The sequence below is a fragment of the Mixophyes fleayi genome, chromosome 12, assembly GCF_038048845.1.
Source record: "Mixophyes fleayi isolate aMixFle1 chromosome 12, aMixFle1.hap1, whole genome shotgun sequence".
Taxonomy (NCBI): domain Eukaryota; kingdom Metazoa; phylum Chordata; class Amphibia; order Anura; family Limnodynastidae; genus Mixophyes; species Mixophyes fleayi.
Window position 1 is genome coordinate 77328926 of NC_134413.1, and position 24149 is coordinate 77353074.

General features: G+C 41.7%; 1 protein-coding gene across 2 annotated transcripts in view; it reads right to left on the reverse strand.

The window, feature by feature from the left end:
- LOC142108266 (sodium/potassium-transporting ATPase subunit alpha-2) overlaps window positions 1-23174 on the reverse strand; it is a 30474-nt gene extending 7300 nt beyond the window's left edge. Inside the window, exons 1-15 of one of the 2 annotated variants that reach the window (XM_075191905.1) lie at window positions 23141-23174; window positions 12987-13091; window positions 12371-12430; window positions 11103-11306; window positions 10189-10302; window positions 9565-9699; window positions 9232-9349; window positions 6986-7254; window positions 6682-6880; window positions 6044-6153; window positions 5564-5698; window positions 3784-3973; window positions 3089-3264; window positions 2074-2210; window positions 1120-1270 (exon numbers count right to left, since the gene is read on the reverse strand). In XM_075191905.1, coding sequence (XP_075048006.1) covers window positions 1120-1270; window positions 2074-2210; window positions 3089-3264; window positions 3784-3973; window positions 5564-5698; window positions 6044-6153; window positions 6682-6880; window positions 6986-7254; window positions 9232-9349; window positions 9565-9699; window positions 10189-10302; window positions 11103-11306; window positions 12371-12430; window positions 12987-13022 — 2034 coding nt within the window. In that variant the 5' untranslated portion in view covers window positions 13023-13091; window positions 23141-23174. Of the gene's footprint in view, window positions 1-1119; window positions 1271-2073; window positions 2211-3088; window positions 3265-3783; window positions 3974-5563; window positions 5699-6043; window positions 6154-6681; window positions 6881-6985; window positions 7255-9231; window positions 9350-9564; window positions 9700-10188; window positions 10303-11102; window positions 11307-12370; window positions 12431-12986; window positions 13092-22273; window positions 22589-23140 lie in introns of those variants that run through there. The other variant, XM_075191904.1, reaches the window with a different exon arrangement.
- Between the last annotated feature and the right edge of the window lie 975 nt (window positions 23175-24149).

Below are 24149 nucleotides of genomic sequence, written 5' to 3' on the forward strand. Positions count from 1 at the left end.
TTTAAATCCTACAGGGAGCATTCTAGTGACCTTTATATCATACAGGGAACATTCTATAGACCTATATACCATACAGGGAGCATTCTAATGACCTGTATACCATACAGGGAACATTCTAGTGACCTTTATACCATACAGGGAGCATTATAGTGACCGTTATACCATACAGGGGGCATTCTAGTGACCTTTATATCATACAGGGAGCATTCTAGTGACCTTTATATCATACAGGGAACATTCTATTGACCTATATACCATACAGGGAGCATTCTAATGACCTGTATACCATACATGGAACATTCTAGTGACCTTTATACCATACAGGGAGCATTATAGTGACCGTTATACCATACAGGAGGCATTCTAGTGACCTTTATATCATACAGGGAGCATTCTAGTGACCTTTATATCATACAGGGAACATTCTATTGACCTATATACCATACAGGGAGCATTCTAATGACCTGTATACCATACAGGGAACATTCTAGTGACCTTTATACCATACAGGGAGCATTATAGTGACCGTTATACCATACAGGGGGCATTCTAGTGACCTTTATACCATACAAGGAACAGTCTAGTGACCTATATACCATACAGGGGCATGTGGGGAAGTCTGATGGCATATGGGAGCCCTAATGGGTATGTATGGAGGGCTGCAGGGCATGTAAAGGGCACGTGGACAGGTATCGGGCGTGATGGGGTTTGAGGGGCATGTGGGGACTTCTGATGGGCATGTGGTGAAATTTTGGAGCATGTGTGAGGTATTTTGGGATGAGTGGTGGGGGTGTGCTGAGGTCGTTTCCCCTCAGTTTTTTTCATTATCAAAAATAAGGGTAATGTGCAGCCCTTGGTTGTATGTATTATATACTGCGTGGTCTGTGTTATGAGCTGTGTTCACTTATTGCTTGGCTCTCCATATTACATTTTCCCAACAGTCTACCAGCAGCCTCGACCTTTAGACCTCCAAAGTTTGTTTCCAGATCTCTCTTTCACTTATTTTCCCCTCTCAGCATGTGGCCTACCAGCATACAGCTATAATGTATATGAAGCCTGGTCTAGCCACATGTAGATGAAAAGATCAATTAAACTGCATACCGGTGCTACTGACTATACCTGTCTCTGACATCCCTCCACGATAATCAGCTTCTGCTGTGGTGACGTGCGGGCGAACACGATCTCGGTGTGGTTCTTGAGGATGTCGTCCAACTGCTCCGCGGTCATGTCCTTCAGATCGGAGCCATGAATAACACAAGCTTTCGCCTCCCTGTCAGATGATAGTGACTGGGTTCATTTGGTGGTAAACTAACTTTGCAGATAGAATTTTCTAGATGAGGATGAACCGCTACTCTACTTATTGGTGCAATGCACGCTGCTATATTTCTTGGAATGTCCATCTCACATTTTCCAAGTAACTGACTATACTATGTTGTGTTTGTGTGTGTGTGTGTGTGTGTGTATGTATATATATATATATATATATATATATATATATATATAGATCATGAAGTACTGTCTCAATAATGACCTAATAAAATCATTATGTCGAACCATTAAGGCCTATTTATTAAAGTCGGAAAACCCCTATTTCTCTGAATAGCTTTTTACGTTGCTTAGCTTCCATGGCGATAAACTATATTGAAGTTGCAGCAATAAGTTAACTTAGAGGTCTATTTATTAATCAGCCTTTTAGCATCCTGTAATAACTAAGGTCTGCCACAAGATGGCACTGCCGTACACCATTAAAACACGGATAGCATACATCCAACACGTGGTCAAGGAGGGACCACTAAATATAAAATAGAAGGCAGCTTACAAGGGCTACTTTTAATAACATTCACAGATATACTATAATGGAACACTCTGTGGCCTTACGTGTATATTTTGAGTTGCGTGGATCTAAACGATGATGATGAGAGTTTGAGTAGAAGGTATGTACGCTGACACACGGTGGCTGTACATTGTACTGCAGCTTTTTGTTTTGCATAGTGCATCTTTAGTTAGTATTAGTCTTCCTGCAATCTATTACCATTAAATGTATTTCTTTTCCCACCTGTTCCTGTAGCTTACCTGGGATTCACCTGGTTTACTGGGATGTTAAGCCGAGCTGCAATGTCTTCCACTGTTTCATTTCCCTCGGAGATGATTCCAACACCTTTGGCAATGGCTTTGGCAGTAATTGGATGGTCACCTGTTACCATGATGACCTGGGATACAACAGAATGCATTGTAGTCTGATCATACCCGGGGAATGTGATACAGTGACACAGATTGACAATAACTCAGGTGTGATTGGTTCTAATACAGAGCTGTAAATTATGTATAAATTTAGGATTGGACAGAATTAAAAACTGTCACTGAAGACCCGACCAAACCACTCCCAGTTGCCAAATATCACATGTGAATGGAAATCCTTAATCACTGCAAACTAGACACAGGCACCTATTTTACAAATGAACCTAACTTAAGCATTCTGGTCTGTTGTTTACTGGCCACGCCCCTGCGGAACCGAATAGTACAAATGGGATTTAAAATAATAAAGACATTCTAATGTATCGTAATGATAATACATTTTATTATTAAAAATACGTGAAATCTATATTCTCAGATGGCCAAAGTCCTTCTTAAAACTGCAGTCTCAATGACAAAAGTGATCTTAAACCTAAGAGTAGCTAAAATTGCTTCCAAAAATTGTGAATATATAGTCCAAAAGAATAATTTTGGAATGTGAACGCCATATAAATAGGGCTAGTTTTTTTATATCTTGAATCAGGTGTTACTATCTGCAAACTCACAAATGTAGTCTGTGAACTTGGCTATAATGCAATATTTTTTTAAAGTGGAGCTCCGCCTCTTAGAAACACTTTAGTTTAATTGCCCTGAAATATGACCAGCGATCTGCTGTGTATACACAAATGTACCCAATGTTCAGATCTAAGTTTATCTGTTGTCCTATCTAAAGGCTATGATAATAAGTCAGCCTGGAAGATGAGGAGGATTGAAGTTGGTGTTCCCCTTTAAGAAAAATGTTAAGCACAATGCTAAGACCCTGTTGCATTCCAGCAATACCAGCGAACATGTCTACCTTGATCCCGGCGCTGCGGCATTTTCCCACGGCGTCCGGCACAGCAGCCCTGGGGGGGTCAATCATAGAAATCAGGCCTATGAAGCACAGGTTTGTAATGGGAAAGTTCAGTTCGTCTGTGTCAAACTTGAAACCCCGCGGGAATTTGTCAGCAGGCATATAACTGTGGCAGAATCCTGATGGGAAGACACAAGAATCAAACAATGCCCCCTTGGTCCGTTCCTGAAACCTAACCCCCAAATCCTTCCAGTGCTAATACATATTCCAGTGACTTTCCACAATTATATGTGCACATATTGAATTAAATGACAAAGGCCGCATTGTTTCCTGGGCGCCAAAGTTAAATGACTCCATGCAAGAGTTCCCCCTAGTGGCCAAATTATCACAAAACATGGTGTAACATGTGCTTAACTTTACCCAGCAATAACATTGCAGGCTTGTCCTAATACTCTAACGTATTCTTATGTATGGAGAAGCATAGCCAATAAAAATAATCTTTCCAGGGATGCATCGAATCAGCAACACCTCCTCTGTCGTCTGTCGGCAGCACATTCTGCATATTTACTGCCTTTACTGTAAAGACAACTGTTTTCGCTTTTACTGTAGAAACCTCCTTACATCTAGACTGAAAGGACGGACCGCATGAAATCTGTCAGGCCTGCGTATCAAACAGAGATAGGCGTTGGCAAACCCACCCAATACTCTTTCTCCCAGTCCCCCAAGTTCAAAGTAGGCATTTTGAAAGGCGTCTTTCATCTCTTCGTCCAGCGGCTGCTCTTGTCCATGCATCATAATGCTGGTGCACCTGTCCAGGATTCTCTCCGGGGCCCCTTTCATCACCAGTAGGTGACTGTCTTGACTGTCCTCCCGCTCATGAATAGACAACTGTGGAGGGAAGAGAATACATAAGAACGGTTTGTCACCTGTATAGCTTCAGTAGACGATACGGACCCAAGGCCACCGTATAAATAATGTATTTTTTCCTTATTAAATGCAAAGCACAGTGCTAATAAATCCCGTTTATGCGTTTTATGTTTATACGAAGTTGGTTTTAATGACATTGTAATTGCTCTAACTTGCTGTTCTCTGTATGTCTGGCTGCACACGTGGCTGCTGCGTTGGTCTCTTGGGCTCGTAACGTCTATGGACGCTGCCGAGGTGTGAAGCTTAATGAGGTAAAAGTCTTGTTTCGACATTAATAAGCTCTGAGCTGCACGTCAAGGGAGGGATATGGTAATCCAGTCAATATTTATTCATGATCTACGAACCAACATGCGTGACGACTAAAGCGTAGTCATTAAATAGAACAAGTTGGTCTTGCTTTACTGTCTGTCTGATGTCTCTCCATGGAGACCTTGTCTCACGCTCAACATCAGCGATGGACTAAAAATGTGAGATCTATGTAGGAACAAAGCTCCGTATTCCACACATACTGTCTGCTCGGTCATCCTTTGCTGGACTCATAAGTCTAGCTTTGGTTCGAGCCATTTTTTGGGCTCGATTTATACTCACGAAATTACAGCCTACTAGTTCTCAATTATCCAGTGACATCACTGATTTCTAATCCTTAGAATTTATAGTGATTATGTCAATTACAATATATAGATAATTTTTCCCAGATCTGATCTTACTCGTGGATTTTTATGGATACTGACGCATAAGAAAAAGCTGGTGGCTTTCATTCTGTAAACTGTATAGAAGTCTTACAGTTGTAATCTGTTCCTATGGATAACACCACCTTTTTCCGGTGCAGCAGTTATCACACATAGACCATGCACAGGGTGAACAGTTCCAGCTAGCAGATCCGTACATGCCCTATGTGTGCTAACGCAGACACATCCATAAATCCTAACCTAATTGGTTGGTGGTTGGGATGGAGAAACGCGTTATATCACTGTAATCTCTCACAACAGAATAGGATTATGAGTACAATACAGGTGCTCAAACTGTTCTGAAAATGGTTATATTATTAATTCATTGGTTCTGTGCAAAAGTTCTAAATCTCGCATGAAATTGTCAAGCTTTGAAAGACTAGACCATGGTTCGAGATTATTCCAGTAGGTTCCAGCCTAGTTGAACAGGTTCACGCCTATTCAAAAAGTCTCAAATGTGTTTGAAGTTCATCAAACCTGTTTGACATTTGTTTGGAACATGTACAATGTATGTGTAACACATACTTACACATATGTTGAGCTCGTTCGACTTTCAACAAAAACATATGCCGTATGTCTAACACGTCTGATGAAAGCATGTGACTTCTGCTTGCCATTTTAATTTAAGGTTGAACCGCGAATCAACTGGCCCCAAATCACAAGCGAATCGCAAACATGTTGGAAGCTGTTGATCCGGCTCGGTTCGATCTTGTTGAACTTGTTCAAACAGTTTGACCGTCTCTACTTTACAATGAAGGAAACGTTTTGTGTCTGTTGTGTTGGCGCCTGCCCCCTCCAATATATGGTAAAATAATGTTCTCACCTGATATTTGTTTGTGGAATTAAATGGGATTTCAGTCACTTTGGGATTTCTTTCTCTGATTTTCCTTACAGAGCCACAAGAAAGTTCAATGCACTTGAGGAGAGCCGACTCTGATGCATCTCCTGCAGTGTCTCTCTGTGAAACAACAACGTGACAATAATCAGTCATCATGTCTTTTTGAGAGCCCTTTTCTATAAGACCACTGAATATTAGCCCTTCATGTAGAAAAAGGGATCTATGTGGCTGCATTTGTGATTGGCTCCCTGTTTTGGGACCCAGTCCGTAAACAACGAGGCAGGATTGATCTTGCCACGACGAGCGGAAAGCACTTCAGGCAGCATACTGTTGGGGGCGATAGTGGGGGAGATTTTGATTTTTCGCAAGTTCACAGAAGCAAAAAGAATCAGTCCCCAGACACAGTCCACACATCCAGCTTGTGTATGGACCTGCAGGGTTCCACCAAGCACATTGCTAACTCACCTTGGAAATAGGGATTTTGTCTTGGCCCACTTTAAACACAGCGCGGTTACAGAGACCAGCGATCCGGGACAACGAGGTCCAGGTGGGGGATCGCTTGTCAAAAGTGGTTCCTAACAATACAAAATAAAGCGTACGGTGGGGTTTTCGATTCTCACAGACATGCGTATATATAGAATACAGTCACCCTACTATTAAGGCTTCATACAACAGCAGCTAATATATTGCAAAGGTCATTACAATTATTACTATCAGAAATCATTGTTTTTAAAGCACGAAGCACAGATATGATATTTGTGTAGCTTATTAATTACTTTTGCTAAAACATAACAAAGCTCTTAAACAGAACATGACAAATATTAAACCAGTTAAGGAACTACTGGACTATATGGGGCATATTCAATTAATCGCAAAGTGCCTCAGGAAGGGATATGAAGGAACCCCATAGGGTTGCAAAGGGAAATCCGCGATGTTGCGGAACCGTATTAACGGTTTTGTTGTTGCCACGAAAGGTTCAGCAGGGTGACCATCCCCTTTAAATGGGCCATTCACCACAATTTAATTGCATTTGGTGGTAAGACAGGAAACCTGCTAGATAGTCAGAGGTTCCAATCAAAAATAATTCATCCATCGTGCCGAACCTGACTGGTCCTCGGTGGTGTCTGCCTCGTGAATTTGGTTGTCGAACCACATATGAGCCACGGTCATCCGGTTCTGGGTCAAGGTTCCTGTCTTATCAGAACAGATCGTTGAGGTGGACCCAAGGGTCTCCACGGCTTCCAGGTTCTTGACTAGGCAATTCTTACGAGCCATCCTCTTGGCCGTCAGGGTTAAACACACCTTTGGGAAAGGGGTATCACAGTCTTATTAGGTACACAGAAACTATGTCTACTATAGTTGACTTCTTGTGGACATCAGAACTGACCATAGATGGTGGAACCTTACCGTGACTGTGGCCAGGAGACCCTCTGGCACATTGGCTACGATAATGCCAATGAGGAAGATAACAGCTTCCAGCCAGGAGTAACCAAGAATGAGGGAGAGAACAAAAAATGAGACTCCTAGGAAGACCGCCACTCCTGTAATAATGTGAATAAAGTGTTCTATCTCCATGGCGATAGGCGTGCGGCCTACTTCTAGGCCCGAGGCCAGTGTGGCGATGCGGCCCATCACGGTTCGGTCTCCTGTGGCTATAACAACTCCCCGAGCTGTCCCTGTAAGTAAAGAAAAGAAAATCAGGTATTTGGGGCTTTTTCTATCTTTGATTTAACCCGTTTCATTACAATGGCGTTCACCACAATATTAATGGCTTGAGTCTCTTTGTACACAGCAATAATCAACACGTCCTGATTTCTCTCTGTGATAGAACCTTCGTTAAAAGGTTCCCTTCATATTTAAGTGTACGCGCCAGCAGCAGACAGAGGAGGCAGCCATTTTTTCCAGCCCAACTTTTAAAGCCACGAGAATGAATGCTATCAATTAACTGCAGACAGCGCTAGAGCTTTTTTTTCCAGACATTTCCTAGTAACCAATAGAAAACCAGTCCTTTGCCCCGATTGTCTAAAGTTGGCTACAAATGCTATAATTTTGGACCATTAACTTAATATTGCACTATGTGTGGCCCAGATCTGGCTGGAAATTAAAGCGCAAGGTCAAGTTGGGAGTTAGTTTAAGACAAACGAGAAGATGTATGTTGGTACAGTTTTGTCAATGGCCTTGTAAGTTAGTTGAAGTATTTTTAATGGATATGGTAATGTACGTGTTGCGAGGAAAGTTAATTGAGCCGCTGCATTCAAAATAGATTGTAGGGGTGAAAATCTGGTTAGGGGAAGACCAGTAAGGAGGGAATTGCAATAGTCAATCCAGGAGATAAGTTTTTTCAGTGTCAGGTTATTGTATATTCTTTCACTGACTTATTCATTTCTGCATTGCTCGCCATCGCCAGGCATCCATCTTTCTGAAGCAGAGCTCTTTTGAAATGGAAACCTTTTGGCTGTGAATAAGGAAGCGTTTCAAAAGCCCCCACTGTGTTGCTTGGCAGACTAAATACAAAGACTGTTATTCCCCAGGCAGACAGAATAGCATCCACTGTGTGTCTGCTCTGACCTCCTCTGAGCCTCGGTGCAGCCTCTATGGACAGAGCCATGAGACGAGATCTGATTAATAGGCAGCTGGACTTCATGCATAACTAAATATCGTTCATGTGTCCCCAGCTGAACGCTGTATATACATTTCCACAGATCAGATACAGATAAATAAACGGGCGGGGGAAAGATGGCAAATGATGAATATACTTCTATTAATTTACCTTATTACATGGAAAAGCTATAACATAATTACAAGCGTTGTGTACAAGCTTTTATCATCTGATAGATAACAAAGATGAAGTGGGAGAGACCAGTGTTGCCTAGTTGTTATTTTATAGTAAGGTGAATACTGGCTTGTGCTGCTTGGCTGTTATCATATGTGACGTGGGAGAAGCTGGGGCTGCTTGGCTGTTGTCATATGTGACGTGGGAGGAGCATGTGCTGCTTGGCTGTTATCATATGTGACGTGGGAGGAGCATGTGCTGCTTGGCTGTTATATGTTTCGTGGGAGGAGTTTTGGGTGGTGTTCATTGAGTTAAAACAAAAAATCCACCAAAGATATAATTGCCTTAAATCACCGTTCACTAGATCCCCTTGTTTCTCCGATGGCTGCCTCCCCCCCCCCCCCCTCACTACTCTTCTACTCTTATAGCTCAGCCTGTTTCAGACAAGCCAAGCAGATGTCGGCGCCCCTCCCCTAAAATTAGCTTTTTCAGACAAATAGAAAGATCTTGGTGTTGGGGTAACATCTACTCCAGAGATCGAACAGTAAGAGTAGAGAGAAGTGCACAGTGCTAGAAGACACGGGGAAGGACCTTGGGTGGCCAGTCTGGTAATTCATGGATTGGGGCTTGTGCTCTGTGGATGTCATTAGAAATGAGTGAATCCCTACGTATAAGTGCTCCAAGTAGCATTCATGCTGAACAAGTATTTGTTTGTAATGGTCTCAAGTCACTGTGTGGACTTCTTGGTGTTTTAGATATAATTTGATGAAGGACTCTTATCAAGTGAGCGATGTCACATTAGGTAAGATCCAACCGTATCGCTTGCTCTGGTACTCCTGATGGGGTGCTAGGAACAGTCTCATGTCCTCGTCTTACTCACCTTCCACACAGTTGGTTGAGAAGAATGAGATGTTCCTGGTCTCCAGTGGGTTTTCATGGGTGAACTCTGGGGAACGGGTCTGTGGCTCTGATTCTCCGGTCAACGAGGAGTTGTCCACCTGTTAGAAAATACGGGACTGCATTAGCAATAGCTCTCTATAATCACAAATCAGGTGAGAAATAGAGGTCTTTACTTTAAATGAACAACCCACCCCTACAAGGCAAGATTATCACCAAATATGGGGGACTGGTCACCAGGGATTAACATTTTGTGTCAGTGAAAATATATGTTGTCATAGTAGAGTAGAGTAGATCCGATTTTGGATGTTCTCACCTTGCAGCCATGGGATGAGATAATCCTGACGTCAGCAGGAATCCGGTCTCCACCCTTGATCTCCACCAGATCCCCAACCACCACAGCCTCGGCGTTGATCTGCAGCTTCTCTCCCTCGCGAATCACCAGAGCTTGCTGGAGGAACAAGAGATAAATGTCTGATTTAGGACTGAAATAAGGAATAAAGTCAAAGTTGACGAGGATCTGCTTTAAGTTGGCCATCCGTGGAACGATACTGTCACTCCATAAGAACCTCGAGCATCAAATTGGTGGAACCCCGCTCTGTTTACAATGCAGAGGTCCTCTGAACACACTTGTGTCGGAGATGCTAAGAAAGTCTTCTGAGAACTCCAGGTCAGGCTCAAGGGTTGAAATTTGAGGCTACTTGATATTTAATGGACTGATTTACTCATCCATTTCATGGCCAACTCACATCTCAACGTACAGTATCTGACCAAGGTCTGTATATAGATCATTTATATGACAGATGCAAACTTTTGATATGATACAAATTTCTCCGTAACTGCTTTAAAATAATGTCCTTTCATTCACTGTATTCCAATTATTCGTAGGCAATAGAGGAAAAAATGTCAAGTGGGCAAAGTGTCATCACTAATCACATACCTGGGGCACCATGTTCTTGAATGAGTCCATGATTTTGGAGCTCTTTGCTTCTTGGTAGTAAGAAAAGCATCCGGTGACAATGACGACTGCGGCTAGGACCACCCCCAGGTACAGCTGAGGAAAGGGACAAGAGACGTCTAGTCTGACATGGAACAAGGGAGGGGACTGAGTTGCTTGTAGTATGCATGAGGGAAGGAAAATAGACATATTGGATCAAACAACTCATCAACAGTTTCTGTACTCAGTTAATGCTTCGGACAGGACAGCGGTGTAATAGTCCACACAAAAAAATGTATAGTTGTCATCTGTTCCTAATTACCAGGGACAGTTTAAGGTTCTAATGGTTTGTCCCTAAAAATGTCCCTATTTTTTCAGTATTGAATAAGCAGTTCTTCATGCTGAATGTATTGAAGATAGGTATTTAAAAAATACCTTGTAATTATATTAAGTAAACATGCTCAGAAGCTTTATGGTTCTCCATTGCGACCCTCAAATTTTTTGCAATGGGCCCAGAGATGGAGAATGACACCCCTGCCAAAAGTGTTTTATGTATAAAATAAAAAATTGGTTCATACTAGAAACATTGGGCCTGAGTCATTAAGGCAAAAAAGGAGTAAATGTTCTCTGGGACAAACCATGTTACAATGCAAGGGGTGCAAATTAGTTTATTATTTTGCACATAAGTTAAATACTGGCTGTTTTTTCATCTAGCACACAAATACTTGCTAGCTTTATTATTACACTGAAATTTAAAGTTGATCTAGGACATGTCCTACCCCAACTATAAATCTGTCCCCACATTTTCAAATTTGCCTCCCCTCCAATGCAACATGGTTTTGCCCAGGTGCAAATGATAGTCCTTTTTTATGCTTTGCTCTCCTTAATGACTCAGGCCCATTGTGTCTTATACTGACATTGTCATTGATTGGTTCGTCCTCCATCGCGATTTGAATGCCATAGGCCAGGAAGCAGAGGATGGCTCCGATCCACAAGAGAATGGAGAATCCACCAAACAGTTGACGGCAAAACTTCACCCATTCAGGGGTGGTGGGGGGAGGTGTAAGGGCGTTCGGCCCATCCTGTTCCAGTATTTCTGCTGCACGCGTGTTTGTCAAACCCTGTGGACGTAAAGACAGGAACAGCTCGTGTCAGGAATTAAGGATGATAATTGACCTGGTCCTCACATCTGATGACCCCTTGTCGTCTGCTTGGTCATTGGTATGAAAAGTCCAATATTTGTACTGATCTCAAACAAGTAAATAAGGCCACCTCTAAGGCGCCTTTTTTTGTAAGATAAACAAACCTAGTTTTTCTAACCTCTCCTTATCATTTAACCAGTTCTTTCCCTTAGCGAATTGTGAACACAGACTAAAACATGTTTCACTCTCTATATTACTATTATTGTTTCTACTTTTTTAGTATCTCAATAATATTATAATTTAAATTTTTCTAGTTGTTTATATGTTTGAAAAATAAATTTAGAACTAGACTTGGCATTCTCAGCAAACTATTTTCAGCTTCGATCTTTGCTAACCTGATTTCCTTTTTACCTACTTTACTACATTCCTTGTATTTCCATAAAGAATGTTCAGCCCCATCTAATTTTACCATTTTAAATGTTCATGTTTGCCTATTTTACCTCCAATAGTTTCTTATTCAACCACATCGGTTATATATCTGTTCTATTAGATAGTACAAAATCCAGCGGAGCTCCTGTTCTGCTTTGTTCTATTATTTATTTGTAGTAGTTATTGTCTACCACCTAGGAAAATATTTTACTAGCGTGCCCCTCTCTCCCTGACCGGAGCCCCGGGGGCCACCAGAACGTGCAGCTATAGGGACTCTGTCAGTTCTGTAATATAGAACCCACAAATGATTTAAGATAATCACCTTTAAATAGAGACTGGAGTGTGTCTGAGCGTGAGGACCAATCACAAGTTGCCATCCACAGATGGCAGCTTGTGATTGGTGCCCCCAAACACACCCCTGGTAGGTCAGCTTTTAAATAGATAATAGATAGATAAGAGCAGTGTACGACAAGTGCTGGGGTTTTATGATAGAGCTACGGATCTGAAACTCACGGACAGTCGAGATACAGATAGCACTCCTCTATGGTATACAGAAATCTGTTTTTTAAGGGTGTTTAGTTGAACTTTAAATGGATTATAGCACTGCATCTTACCTTGGCCAGATCAGTGCCGTATTTCCGTGCTAGTTCATCCAGAGAGAGTTTATGGTCATCCTGTAAAAAATATGTATATATTTAATTATTTTCACATACCAAACAGGGAAATGACAGGACATAAAAGAACATACGCGCAAATGGAAAGCGAATTAACTGTCCCCAGGATCTACGCAGAGTACTGACTAAAGTTTAACCCCCCATATTCCCCTGAATTATCTCTTAGATGACTTAAAATACTGTCTGAGCCATTGTAATCGTATTTAGAGACATTTATCGAAACTGGAAAAGGTGCTGGAACGCATAGCATCTGCTTTCATTTTCTAAGCTCTTCTAGGAAAATGACAGAAGCTGATTGGTTGCTATGGGTTACAGTACAGTCTCAAGTGCGCCAGGTTTTTTTTTTTTAAAAAAAAGTTGAGCCATTTAATAACATTGTACAATTAGCAGAAAGGTGCTGTAACCCCCATAGCAACCAATCAGAAAGTAGCTTTCATCTGTCTAGTGTCCATTACTAATGAAAGCTGACATCTGATTGGTTGTTCGGCGTCACAGCACATTTCTTCTGTTTAAATCATGTGACCAAATAAGCCTTATGGAGGTCCTCGTTTCTCACCATGGTCACTTCCTTCTTCAACTCGTCCAACTCCATCTCCTTCTGCTTCTTCTTGCCCCCTCCATTGTCTGCATTTGTCGCCGCTGGCGAGTACTCCCGCCCTTCCTGTGAAATGAGACAAAGTGAAGGTGAGATGATCAGAAAACAAGATGTACCGGAGTATGTTTCTCTATTTTCAACAGAGTATTTCCTGCTCAAAACCCATTGACTGTTGTTTTAGAATTAGCGATTAATCGCTTAGAATCAGCGACGAAACACCTGTCCCATTTCACTCTATGGACAACAAGTTAAAACAGCAATCCCATATAGAAGAGTTGTTTTCTTTAAACAGTAAATTAAGTACTTTTTTAACATGCATCTGATAGTCATTTAAGCGTCAAGTACAAGCACTGGAAATAAACTATTATTTATTACAATAAACCCTTTGCCTGCCAGCATGTTTGTATGCTAATTATAACACCATATGGAAAACTCATTGCATCCCTTGGACGACTCCTGGATAACCATTCCTACCGTCACCTCCGACCTGCCTGAGGTCGGTAGACTCCTCCGGCCCTCGACCTTAAATTCCGTAGGTCGACTTGTTCCCTGGGAACACAGTTATTCTGGAACTGGAATTGGCCAAGTTTGCGGGGTCGACCGTGAGAAGAGATTGAACACCTTTGTGTGGTATTTTAAAATTCTCAGTATTTTTGGAAAGATGGAAAATGTGAGGCCATACTTTTTGTTTAAACCCAATGTGATGCATCCTAGTTTATACAAAGGATATTGACTATCGGATCATAATAGAGGAGTTTGGGGGCTCAAGCTTTAAAAGTATATCTTAGGAGCCTCTTTATTAAAATGACACTTAACCATACTTGCCAACTTTCCTGGAATTTCAGTGAGACTCCCGATGTACGACTCCCGGGAGCAGACCATTCTCCCACATCCTGCGGGACAGGTTGGTGGCTTCCATGACGCGATTTGCAATGAAACGCATCAGATAGCACTGCCGCACCGCGACAAATTGACGTGATTGCCCAGCGCATGAGTGGAATTGGAAGCCAAGATTGAGCTCCCCGTTCTATTGCTACTACATAAAAAAGTGTATAAATAAAAACTTTTCTATATAAACATATAGCATATCATATGATATCTAAATTTACCGTCCAGAATGTTTTTTTTAGAAGACATTATCATTGCCCAATTCTTTTTAAACTTGACAATATTTACAGTAAGTTTGGAGTAAAGGGCTTGCTAAATATTCCAATAAATTAAAAATACAGTCCTTTTGTAGAACTAGTTCATAATGAATCCATAGTCTTCATACTCTTGAATATTGGTTCGCCCACCAAAATGGCTGCCTCCTGTGTATAAATGATGAGTACATATTAAACTCAGCAAGACCATGACTCATTGGTGTGTGTGCAGAAAAGCGTCATCGCGGCTGCCTACATTTGTTGGTGCGCATGAGAAACATCTTTCGGTTGCAAGTTGCTGGAGCAAGTTCTTTAATTAATGGAAAATCAGAAGCATTGCATCAAATTAGAAGACAGCTGCTACCACTAGAATTGCCATGGACACTCCACACCACGGTCCTGAAGATACAGTGATGGACACACGTTGAGTTATGGTTTTATCCACTGGGGTAAGAATAAAGTTTTCAACACCAGTATCTTAGCGTGCACCTATCTTTCTGGAGATTAGGTAAAGATGTAGACTACTCGGTGTTAAGATTCATTGACAATGCCAAGGACTGAGGAATGCTTCCTGCCCAACTAAATGTTTCAGCTGTTGCCGACCAACTGAGGCCAAAGAGGTCCGAAGCATCTTATGTTACGTCTCGTACCTTGGCTTTACGAGTACATGAACACGTGTCGTATTGGCTGTATCTCTTGCAGTTGGATGCTGCACCTGTTAATTTGTATTCTTTGTTCCTCAAGTTAAGATCCTTAATGAATCAGGCCCCTGGTCTGCAAGTTTGAGAAAATAGCCTTTAATTGTGCTCTCCAGTTGTATCCAAGGGATCGATCCCCCTGTACTATTTAGAGCTGGGTAATTCCAACTATCACCTGTCGTGTCTGTAGGAAGGTTGAAGAAACAGACGAATATGGACAAAGCTTCCAATCTGCCCAGGTCACACATGGTTGAACTAAAATTGTGAAGACCTGTTTGGCTCGGAAAATCAAGATGGTTAAGGGGTGTGTATTTCCTCTTCACCTTACAAGTAAAATGTGTGCATCCACCATAATCATGCCATTGGCTATGACCCTACTGTGTCCTCTGAGAAATGTAATGGGTAACTATAGTCATGCACCAACCCAACTTATCTATTACACTCTATACAGACCTAGGACACTACACCCCCAACATGACCTGACCACTGGACATGATCATAATACAATTCTATTACACACTATACAGACATGGGACACTACACCCCCAACATGACCTGACCACTGGACATGATCATAATACAATTCTATTACACTCTATACAGACATAGAACACTACACCCCCAACATGACCTGACCACTGGACATGATCATAATACAATTCTATTACACACTATACAGACATGGGACACTACACCCCCAACATGACCTGACCATTGGACATGATCATAATACAATTCTATTACACTGTATACAGACATAGAACACTACACCCCCCAACATGACCTGACCACTGTACATGATCATAATACAATTCTATTACACTCTATACAGACATAGGACACTACACCCCCAACATGACCTGACCACTGGACATGATCATAATATAATTCTATTACACTCTATAGAGCCATAGGACACTACACCTCCAACATGACCTGACCACTGGGCATGATCATAATACAATTCTATTACACTCTATAGAGCCATAGGACACTACACCTCCAACATGACCTGACCACTGGACATGATCATAATACAATTCTATTACACTCTATACAGACATAGGACACTACACCTCCAACATGACCTGACCACTGGACATGATCATAATACAATTCTATTACACTCTATACAGACATAGGACACTACACCTCCAACATGACCTGACCACTGGACATGATCATAATACAATTCTATTACACTCTATACAGACATAGAACACTACACCCCCCAACATGACCTGACCACTGGACATGATCATAATACAATTCCTTTACACTCTATACAGACATAGGATACTACACCCCCAACATGACCTGACCACTGGACATGATCATAATACAATTCTATTACACTCTATACAGACATAAAACACTACACCCCCCAACATGACCTGACCACTGGACATGATCATAATACAATTCTATTACACTCTATACAGACATAGGACACTACACCCCCAACATGACTTGACCACTGGACATGGTCATAATAAAATTCTGTTGCACTCTATACAGATATAGGACACTACACCCCCAACATGACCTGACCACTGGACATGATCATAATACAATTCTATTACACTATATACAGACATAGGACACTACACCCCCCAACATGACCTGACCACTGGACATGATCATAATACAATTCTATTACACTCTATAGAGCCATAGGACACTACACCTCCAACATGACCTGACCACTGGACATGATCATAATACAATTCCTTTACACTCTATACAGACATAGGACACTACACCCCCAACATGACCTGACCACAGGACATGATCATAATACAATTCTATTACACACTATACAGACATAGGACACTACACCTCCAACATGACCTGACCACTGGACATGATCATAATACAATTCTATTACACTCTATACAGACATAGAACACTACACCCCCAACATGACCTGACCACTGGACATGATCATAATACAATTCCTTTACACTCTATACAGACATAGGACACTACACCCCCAACATGACCTGACCACTGGACATGATCATAATACAATTCAATTTCACTCTATACAGACATAGGACACTACACCTCCAACATGACCTGACCACTGGACATGATCATAATACAATTCTATTACACTCTATACAGACATAGAACACTACACCCCCAACATGACCTGACCACTGGACATGATCATAATACAATTCCTTTACACTCTATACAGACATAGGACACTACACCCCCAACATGACTTGACCACTGGACATGGTCATAATACAATTCTGTTACACTCTATACAGATATAGGACACTACACCCCCAACATGACCTGACCACTGGACATGATCATAATATAATTCTATTACACTGTATACATACATAGGACACTACACCCCAACATGACCTGACCACTGGACATGATCATAATATAATTCTATTACACTGTATACATACAAAGGACACTACACCCCCAACATGACCTGACCATTGGACATGATCATAATACAATTCTATTACACTCTATAGAGCCATAGGACACTACACCTCCAACATGACCTGACCACTGGACATGATCATAATACAATTCTATTACACTCTATAGAGCCATAGGACACTACACCCCCAACATGACCTGACCACTGGATATGATCATAATACAATTCCTTTACACTCTATACAGACATAGGACACTACACCCCCAACATGACCAGACCACTGGACATGATCATAATACAATTCTATTACACTCTATACAGACATAGGACACTACACCTCCAACATGACCTGACCACTGGACATGATCATAATACAATTCTATTACACTCTATACAGACATAGAACACTACACCCCCCAACATGACCTGACCACTGGACATGATCATAATACAATTCCTTTACACTCTATACAGACATAGGACACTACACCCCCAACATGACCTGACCACTGGACATGATCATAATACAATTCTATTACACTCTATACAGACATAGAACACTACACCCCCCAACATGACCTGACCACTGGACATGATCATAATACAATTCTATTACACTCTATACAGACATAGGACACTACACCCCCAACATGACTTGACCACTGGACATGGTCATAATACAATTCTGTTGCACTCTATACAGATATAGGACACTACACCCCACCATGACCTGACCACTGGACATGATCATAATACAATTCTATTACACTGTACACAGACATAGGACACTACACCCCCAACATGACCTGACCACTGGACATGATCATTATACAATTCTATTACACTATATACAGACATAGGACACTACACACCCAACATGACCTGACCACTGAACATGATCATTATACAATTCTATTACACTCTATACAGACATAGGACACTACACCTCCAACATGGCCTGACCACTGGGCATGATCATAATACAATTCTATTACACTATATACAGACATAGGACACTACACCCTCAACATGACCTGACCACTGGACATGATCATAATACAATTCTATTACACTGTATACAGACATAGGACACTACACCTCCAACATGGCCTGACCACTGGGCATGATCATAATACAATTCTATTACACTATATACAGACATAGGACACTACACCCTCAACATGACCTGACCACTGGACATGATCATAATACAATTCTATTACACTGTATACAGACATAGGACACTACACCTCCAACATGGCCTGACCACTGGGCATGATCATAATACAATTCTATTACACTATATACAGACATAGGACACTACACCCCCAACATGACCTGACCACTGGACATGATCATAATACAATTCTATTACACTGTATACAGACATAGGACACTACACCTCCAACATGGCCTGACCACTGGGCATGATCATAATACAATTCTATTACACTATATACAGACATAGGACACTACACCCCCAACATGACCTGACCACTGGACATGATCATAATACAATTCTATTACACTCTATACAGACATAGGGCACTACACCCCCAACATGACCTGACTACTGGACATGATCATAATATAATTCTATTACACTATATACAGACATAGGACACTACACCTCCAACATGACCTGACCACTGGACATGATCATAATATAATTCTATTACACTATATACAGACATAGGACACTACACCCCCAACATGACCTGACCACTGGACATGATCATAATATAATTCTATTACACTATATACAGACATAGGACACTACACCCCCAACATGACCTGACTACTGGACATGATCATAATATAATTCTATTACACTATATACAGACATAGGACACTACACCCCCAACATGACCTGACCACTGGACATGATCATAATACAATTCTGTTACACTGTATACAGACATAGGACACTACACCCCCAACATGACCTGACCACTGGACATGATCATTATACAATTCTATTACACTGTATACAGACATAGGACACTGCACCTCCAACATGACCTGACCACTGGACATGGTCATAATACAATTCTATTACACTGTATACAGACATAGGACACTACACCTCCAACATGACCTGACCACTGGGCATGATCATAATACAATTCTATTACACTCTATACAGACATAGGACACTACACCCCCAACATGACCTGACCACTGGGCATGATCATAATACAATTCTATTACACTGTAAACAGACATAGGACACTACACCCCCAACATGGCCTGACCACTGGGCATGATCATAATACAATTCTATTACACTCTATACAGACATAGGACACTACACCCCCCAACATGACCTGACCACTGGACATGGTCATAATACAATTCTATTACACTGTATACAGACATAGGACACTACACCCCCAACATGGCCTGACCACTGGGCATGATCATAATACAATTCTATTACACTGTAAACAGACATAGGACACTACACCCCCAACATGGCCTGACCACTGGGCATGATCATAATACAATTCTATTACACTCTATACAGACATAGGACACTACACCCCCCAACATGACCTGACCACTGGACATGGTCATAATACAATTCTATTACACTGTAAACAGACATAGGACACTACACCTCCAACATGGCCTGACTACTGGGCATGATCATAATACAATTCTATTACACTCTATACAGACATAGGACACTACACCCCCAACATGGCCTGACCACTGGGCATGATCATAATACAATTCTATTACACTCTATACAGACATAGGACACTACACCCCCCAACATGGCCTGACCACTGGGCATGATCATAATACAATTCTATTACACTCTATACAGACATAGGACACTACACCCCCCAACATGACCTGACCACTGGACATGGTCATAATACAATTCTATTACACTGTATACAGACATAGGACACTACACCCCCAACATGACCTGACCACTGGGCATGATTATAATACAATTCTATTACACTGTAAACAGACATATGACACTACACCCCCAACATGACCTGACCACTGGGCATGATTATAATACAATTCTATTACACTGTAAACAGACATAGTGACAAAACAGGAAGTTATTATCTTGCTTAAGCCAAATGTGTAGGAAAAAGTTTCTTTGCTGTATTTTAATGAATTTATAGGCCATAGTTATTTGAGGTTACGGCTACTATCCAAAATAATATGCACTACACAAGTTTTAATAAATAACACATTCTTCCAATAGTATTTATAATAGTAGTTTCTAAACATATTAGCATCACTTGTGCTTAATAAGATGATATTGTCATTTAGCATGTATTAAGGTTGTTTCTAACCTATCTACTTGTGAGATGGATGTCAAATTTAGGTAGAAAACATAGAAGTCTGAACTCCCTCTCTTCCCTATTGACTACAATATAACTTAGTAGGCACCAAACACACTTTTTATATTTTTACTTTGTTGCAACAACGTTGTGGATCTTTGCAGAGCAGTTAACCCTTGCTGATACAGAGAAGCTGATACATTTTAAATGCTCTAATTTCAAGCATTACGACTGCACAATAATGAATAAAAATATTTGCAGATCATCTGATTATCAATTGAGCATTAAGGGGTGTATTTATCAATAATGGGCAATATGTAAGATATTCTCCTGTTGATAAATATCCCCCTTAGACCTAAAGCTGTGCTACCGCCTACCACCTAAATTTTACTAACTTGCTGATACCTCTAGCAGTGGCCCCTAAAGGGGGAGGGGAGAAGAACTGACTGAAGCATCTGATTGGCCCTTCTGCTCACACAGTCCCTCTGCCACCATTTTTAAAGTGACGAATGAAATCGATTTGCTGGTTCTGTATTACCGAACCTGGGGGCATCAACGGCCTGTAGTCCAGCTACACATTTTGAAGTGACAACTTCTGACCCTTTACCGGCCAGAGGAGCCCCAACGCCAGATGAGCCACAGCACAATGCAATATTTTTAACCCATTATTATTTGCCCATGGCATGCGGTAGGAGAGCCACCAGTCATTCCCACCGTTTTATCATTATTTTCTGCCAGCATCGACGTTAGTGTGAACAGTCGCATAAAGATCACTGATACCTATTTCACTTGCTGCATGGGGGGGGGGGGGAGCAGAGAGTAGGAGGTGTAAAGTGCCTGTGGGCATCTTGCACAACATTCTTAACCCTACAGCTGCTCTGTAGGTTTTTAAAACCTGCACCAGTTAAAGCTACCACTGACCCCTTGTGCACTGATTGGGCTAAATTATTTATCAAATATTAGCTCATCAACATATCTCTTACGAGATTATCGTCAATAGATGAACCTTTATTTTTAATTATTGGCTCTTTTCAAAGAAACTAGCAGAGGACTTCCATACACAAATAATAAGACACGGCTTGCTACAGTCATCACACACCGCTTAATCCTTCAGAGGTACTAAAACACTTTAGGCATCAGGGAGACATTGTAGACGGAGGTTATACATTCAGGATCAGACATAAGAGTCAAAATAATTACACAAGTGTCATTGGAAAAGCATAAAAAAATATATGAGACCGATAGATCGGTGGGGAATTGGACAGTGATTATGTATGTAAAGCAGGTACATCTGTGTGCATGTAACATGATGTGGATACATACGTGTCATAATGTAGATATCGTATTATTGGTGGTATACATGAGGCCGGGGATTACACGAGGAGACGACTGAAGGAATGTAAATGCGTGTATGTATATATACTGGTAGGTTAATTGGCTGCTATCAAAATTGACCCTAGCCTCTCTCTCCGTGTGTGTGTGTGTATGTTAGGGAATTTAGACTGTAAGCTCCAATGGGGCAGGGACTGATGTGAGTGAGTTCTCTGTACAGCACTGCAGAATCAGTGGTGCTATATAAATAAATGGTGATGACGATGATGAGTAATATATATATATATATATATATATATGTCATATGTGTGTGTGTATATTCAGAACACAGATGTATAGTTACCATACTCACCCCTCTCCCCATCTTCCTTTCTCCCCCTGTGGAATTTACAGATTGGAAATCAGTGTCCCCTAAAATAAAAAAAAAACAAAAAAAAACCCAAAACAAATAAAAGTGAACCAAGTAAATCCTTCTTTAAATAGCAGCCGGTGTCTGTTTCTGCCTCTCTGGAAAGAAGCACTTGTTGAAACTGGAGCTGGTTTGGGGACAAACTCCTCCCTCTCTAGGGGGGACCTGGGACCCTCCTTCTGCCCCCTTGGAATCCTGGTGCCAGCTGAGAAAGTTTGGACACATCCACAGTCCATGGGATTCTGGGGTGATATCCAAAGCAAGCACCCTTCCCCTTCGCCCCCACTCCCTCCTGTTGTCCCTTTTATGTGTTTGTTTTCTTCTCGTCCTCCTCTCCTCTCTGTCACTTTCAATTCCTTCTTTCCTCCATTCTCCAATTGTTCCCCTCAGCCCTCCCTCCCCTTGTTGCCCTATTTCTAAATTTATCTTCTTTTTTTTTCCTCAGATCTCTCCCTCGCCCCTCGCATCTCTCGCCTGATTTCTCCTTTTATCTTCCCTCTCCATCCGTCAGCCCCCTCCTCATTGGTGTTTTCTGAATAATTCTCTATCTTCCTCCATCTTTTATTATAATGGTAGTTTCCATCTTCATCAGTATATTCATCAGGTCATTTTCTACTAAATATTTAGCATATTCTTCATTAATTCCTGATATCTCCCACCTCCAATCCTTCTGCATTACCCATATGTGCTCTGTTTCTATCTCATTTAGACCTTTGCCTATCAAGACCCCCAACCCCCTCTCACATCCCCCCACCCTCCTTATACCATCTGCATCTCTATGGATTTCAATCCCATTCCTACAATACTTACCCGTTCCTTACTCTTGTCTCCCGATTTCCCTGTGACAGGATGATTGCTGCAGCTGCCCAAAATACTACACCCCTTCTCACTTCCTCATGATCTCTTGCACCCCCCCATTTGTACTCCCCCCTTGCCCCCTGGGTTTTGTGCAGATGCATAAAACAGATCTCCCCGCTGCTTCTGTTCAGCTGAGCAAATAACATTAATACATTTCAACACATGCTAAAAAAAAAAAAAAATACAACTTTTTCCCTGAGGGTAAAAATAACTATTTTTTTATGCTTTACATTATTTTTGAAAAGCAAATTGTATTGGTAATGTCACTGTCTGTGATGTTGAAATCTCAGCTCATTGCCCATTTATGCCCATGGTGGCTTTGTCTAGCGCACAACCTGTAGAGTGTCAGCTCTTTGGACCGCTTATTTCTTACTTGAAAATTCAGCTTTGTGTGTATTTCAGGAATAGGTGTTTAGATTTGAGTGTTTGGTCCAGGAACGCACAGTTGGTGGCTAGTAGCTAGGAGTCACAGTAGGTTCATGTGGCTCGGACGGTTGGTGGCTAGTAGCTAGGAGTCACAGTAGGTTCATGTGGCTCAGACGGTTGGTGGCTAGTAGCTAGGAGTCACAGTAGGTTCATGTGGCTCGGACGGTTGGTGGCTAGTAGCTAGGAGTCACAGTAGGTTCATGTGGCTCGGACGGTTGGTGGCTAGTAGCTAGGAGTCACAGTAGGTTCATGTGGCTCGGACGGTTGGTGGCTAGTAGCTAGGAGTCACAGTAGGTTCATGTGGCTCGGACGGTTGGTGGCTAGTAGCTAGGAGTCACAGTAGGTTCATGTGGCTCGGACGGTTGGTGGCTAGTAGCTAGGAGTCACAGTAGGTTCATGTGGCTCGGACGGTTGGTGGCTAGTAGCTAGGAGTCACAGTAGGTTCATGTGGCTCGGACGGTTGGTGGCTAGTAGCTAGGAGTCACAGTAGGTTCATGTGGCTCGGACGGTTGGTGGCTAGTAGCTAGGAGTCACA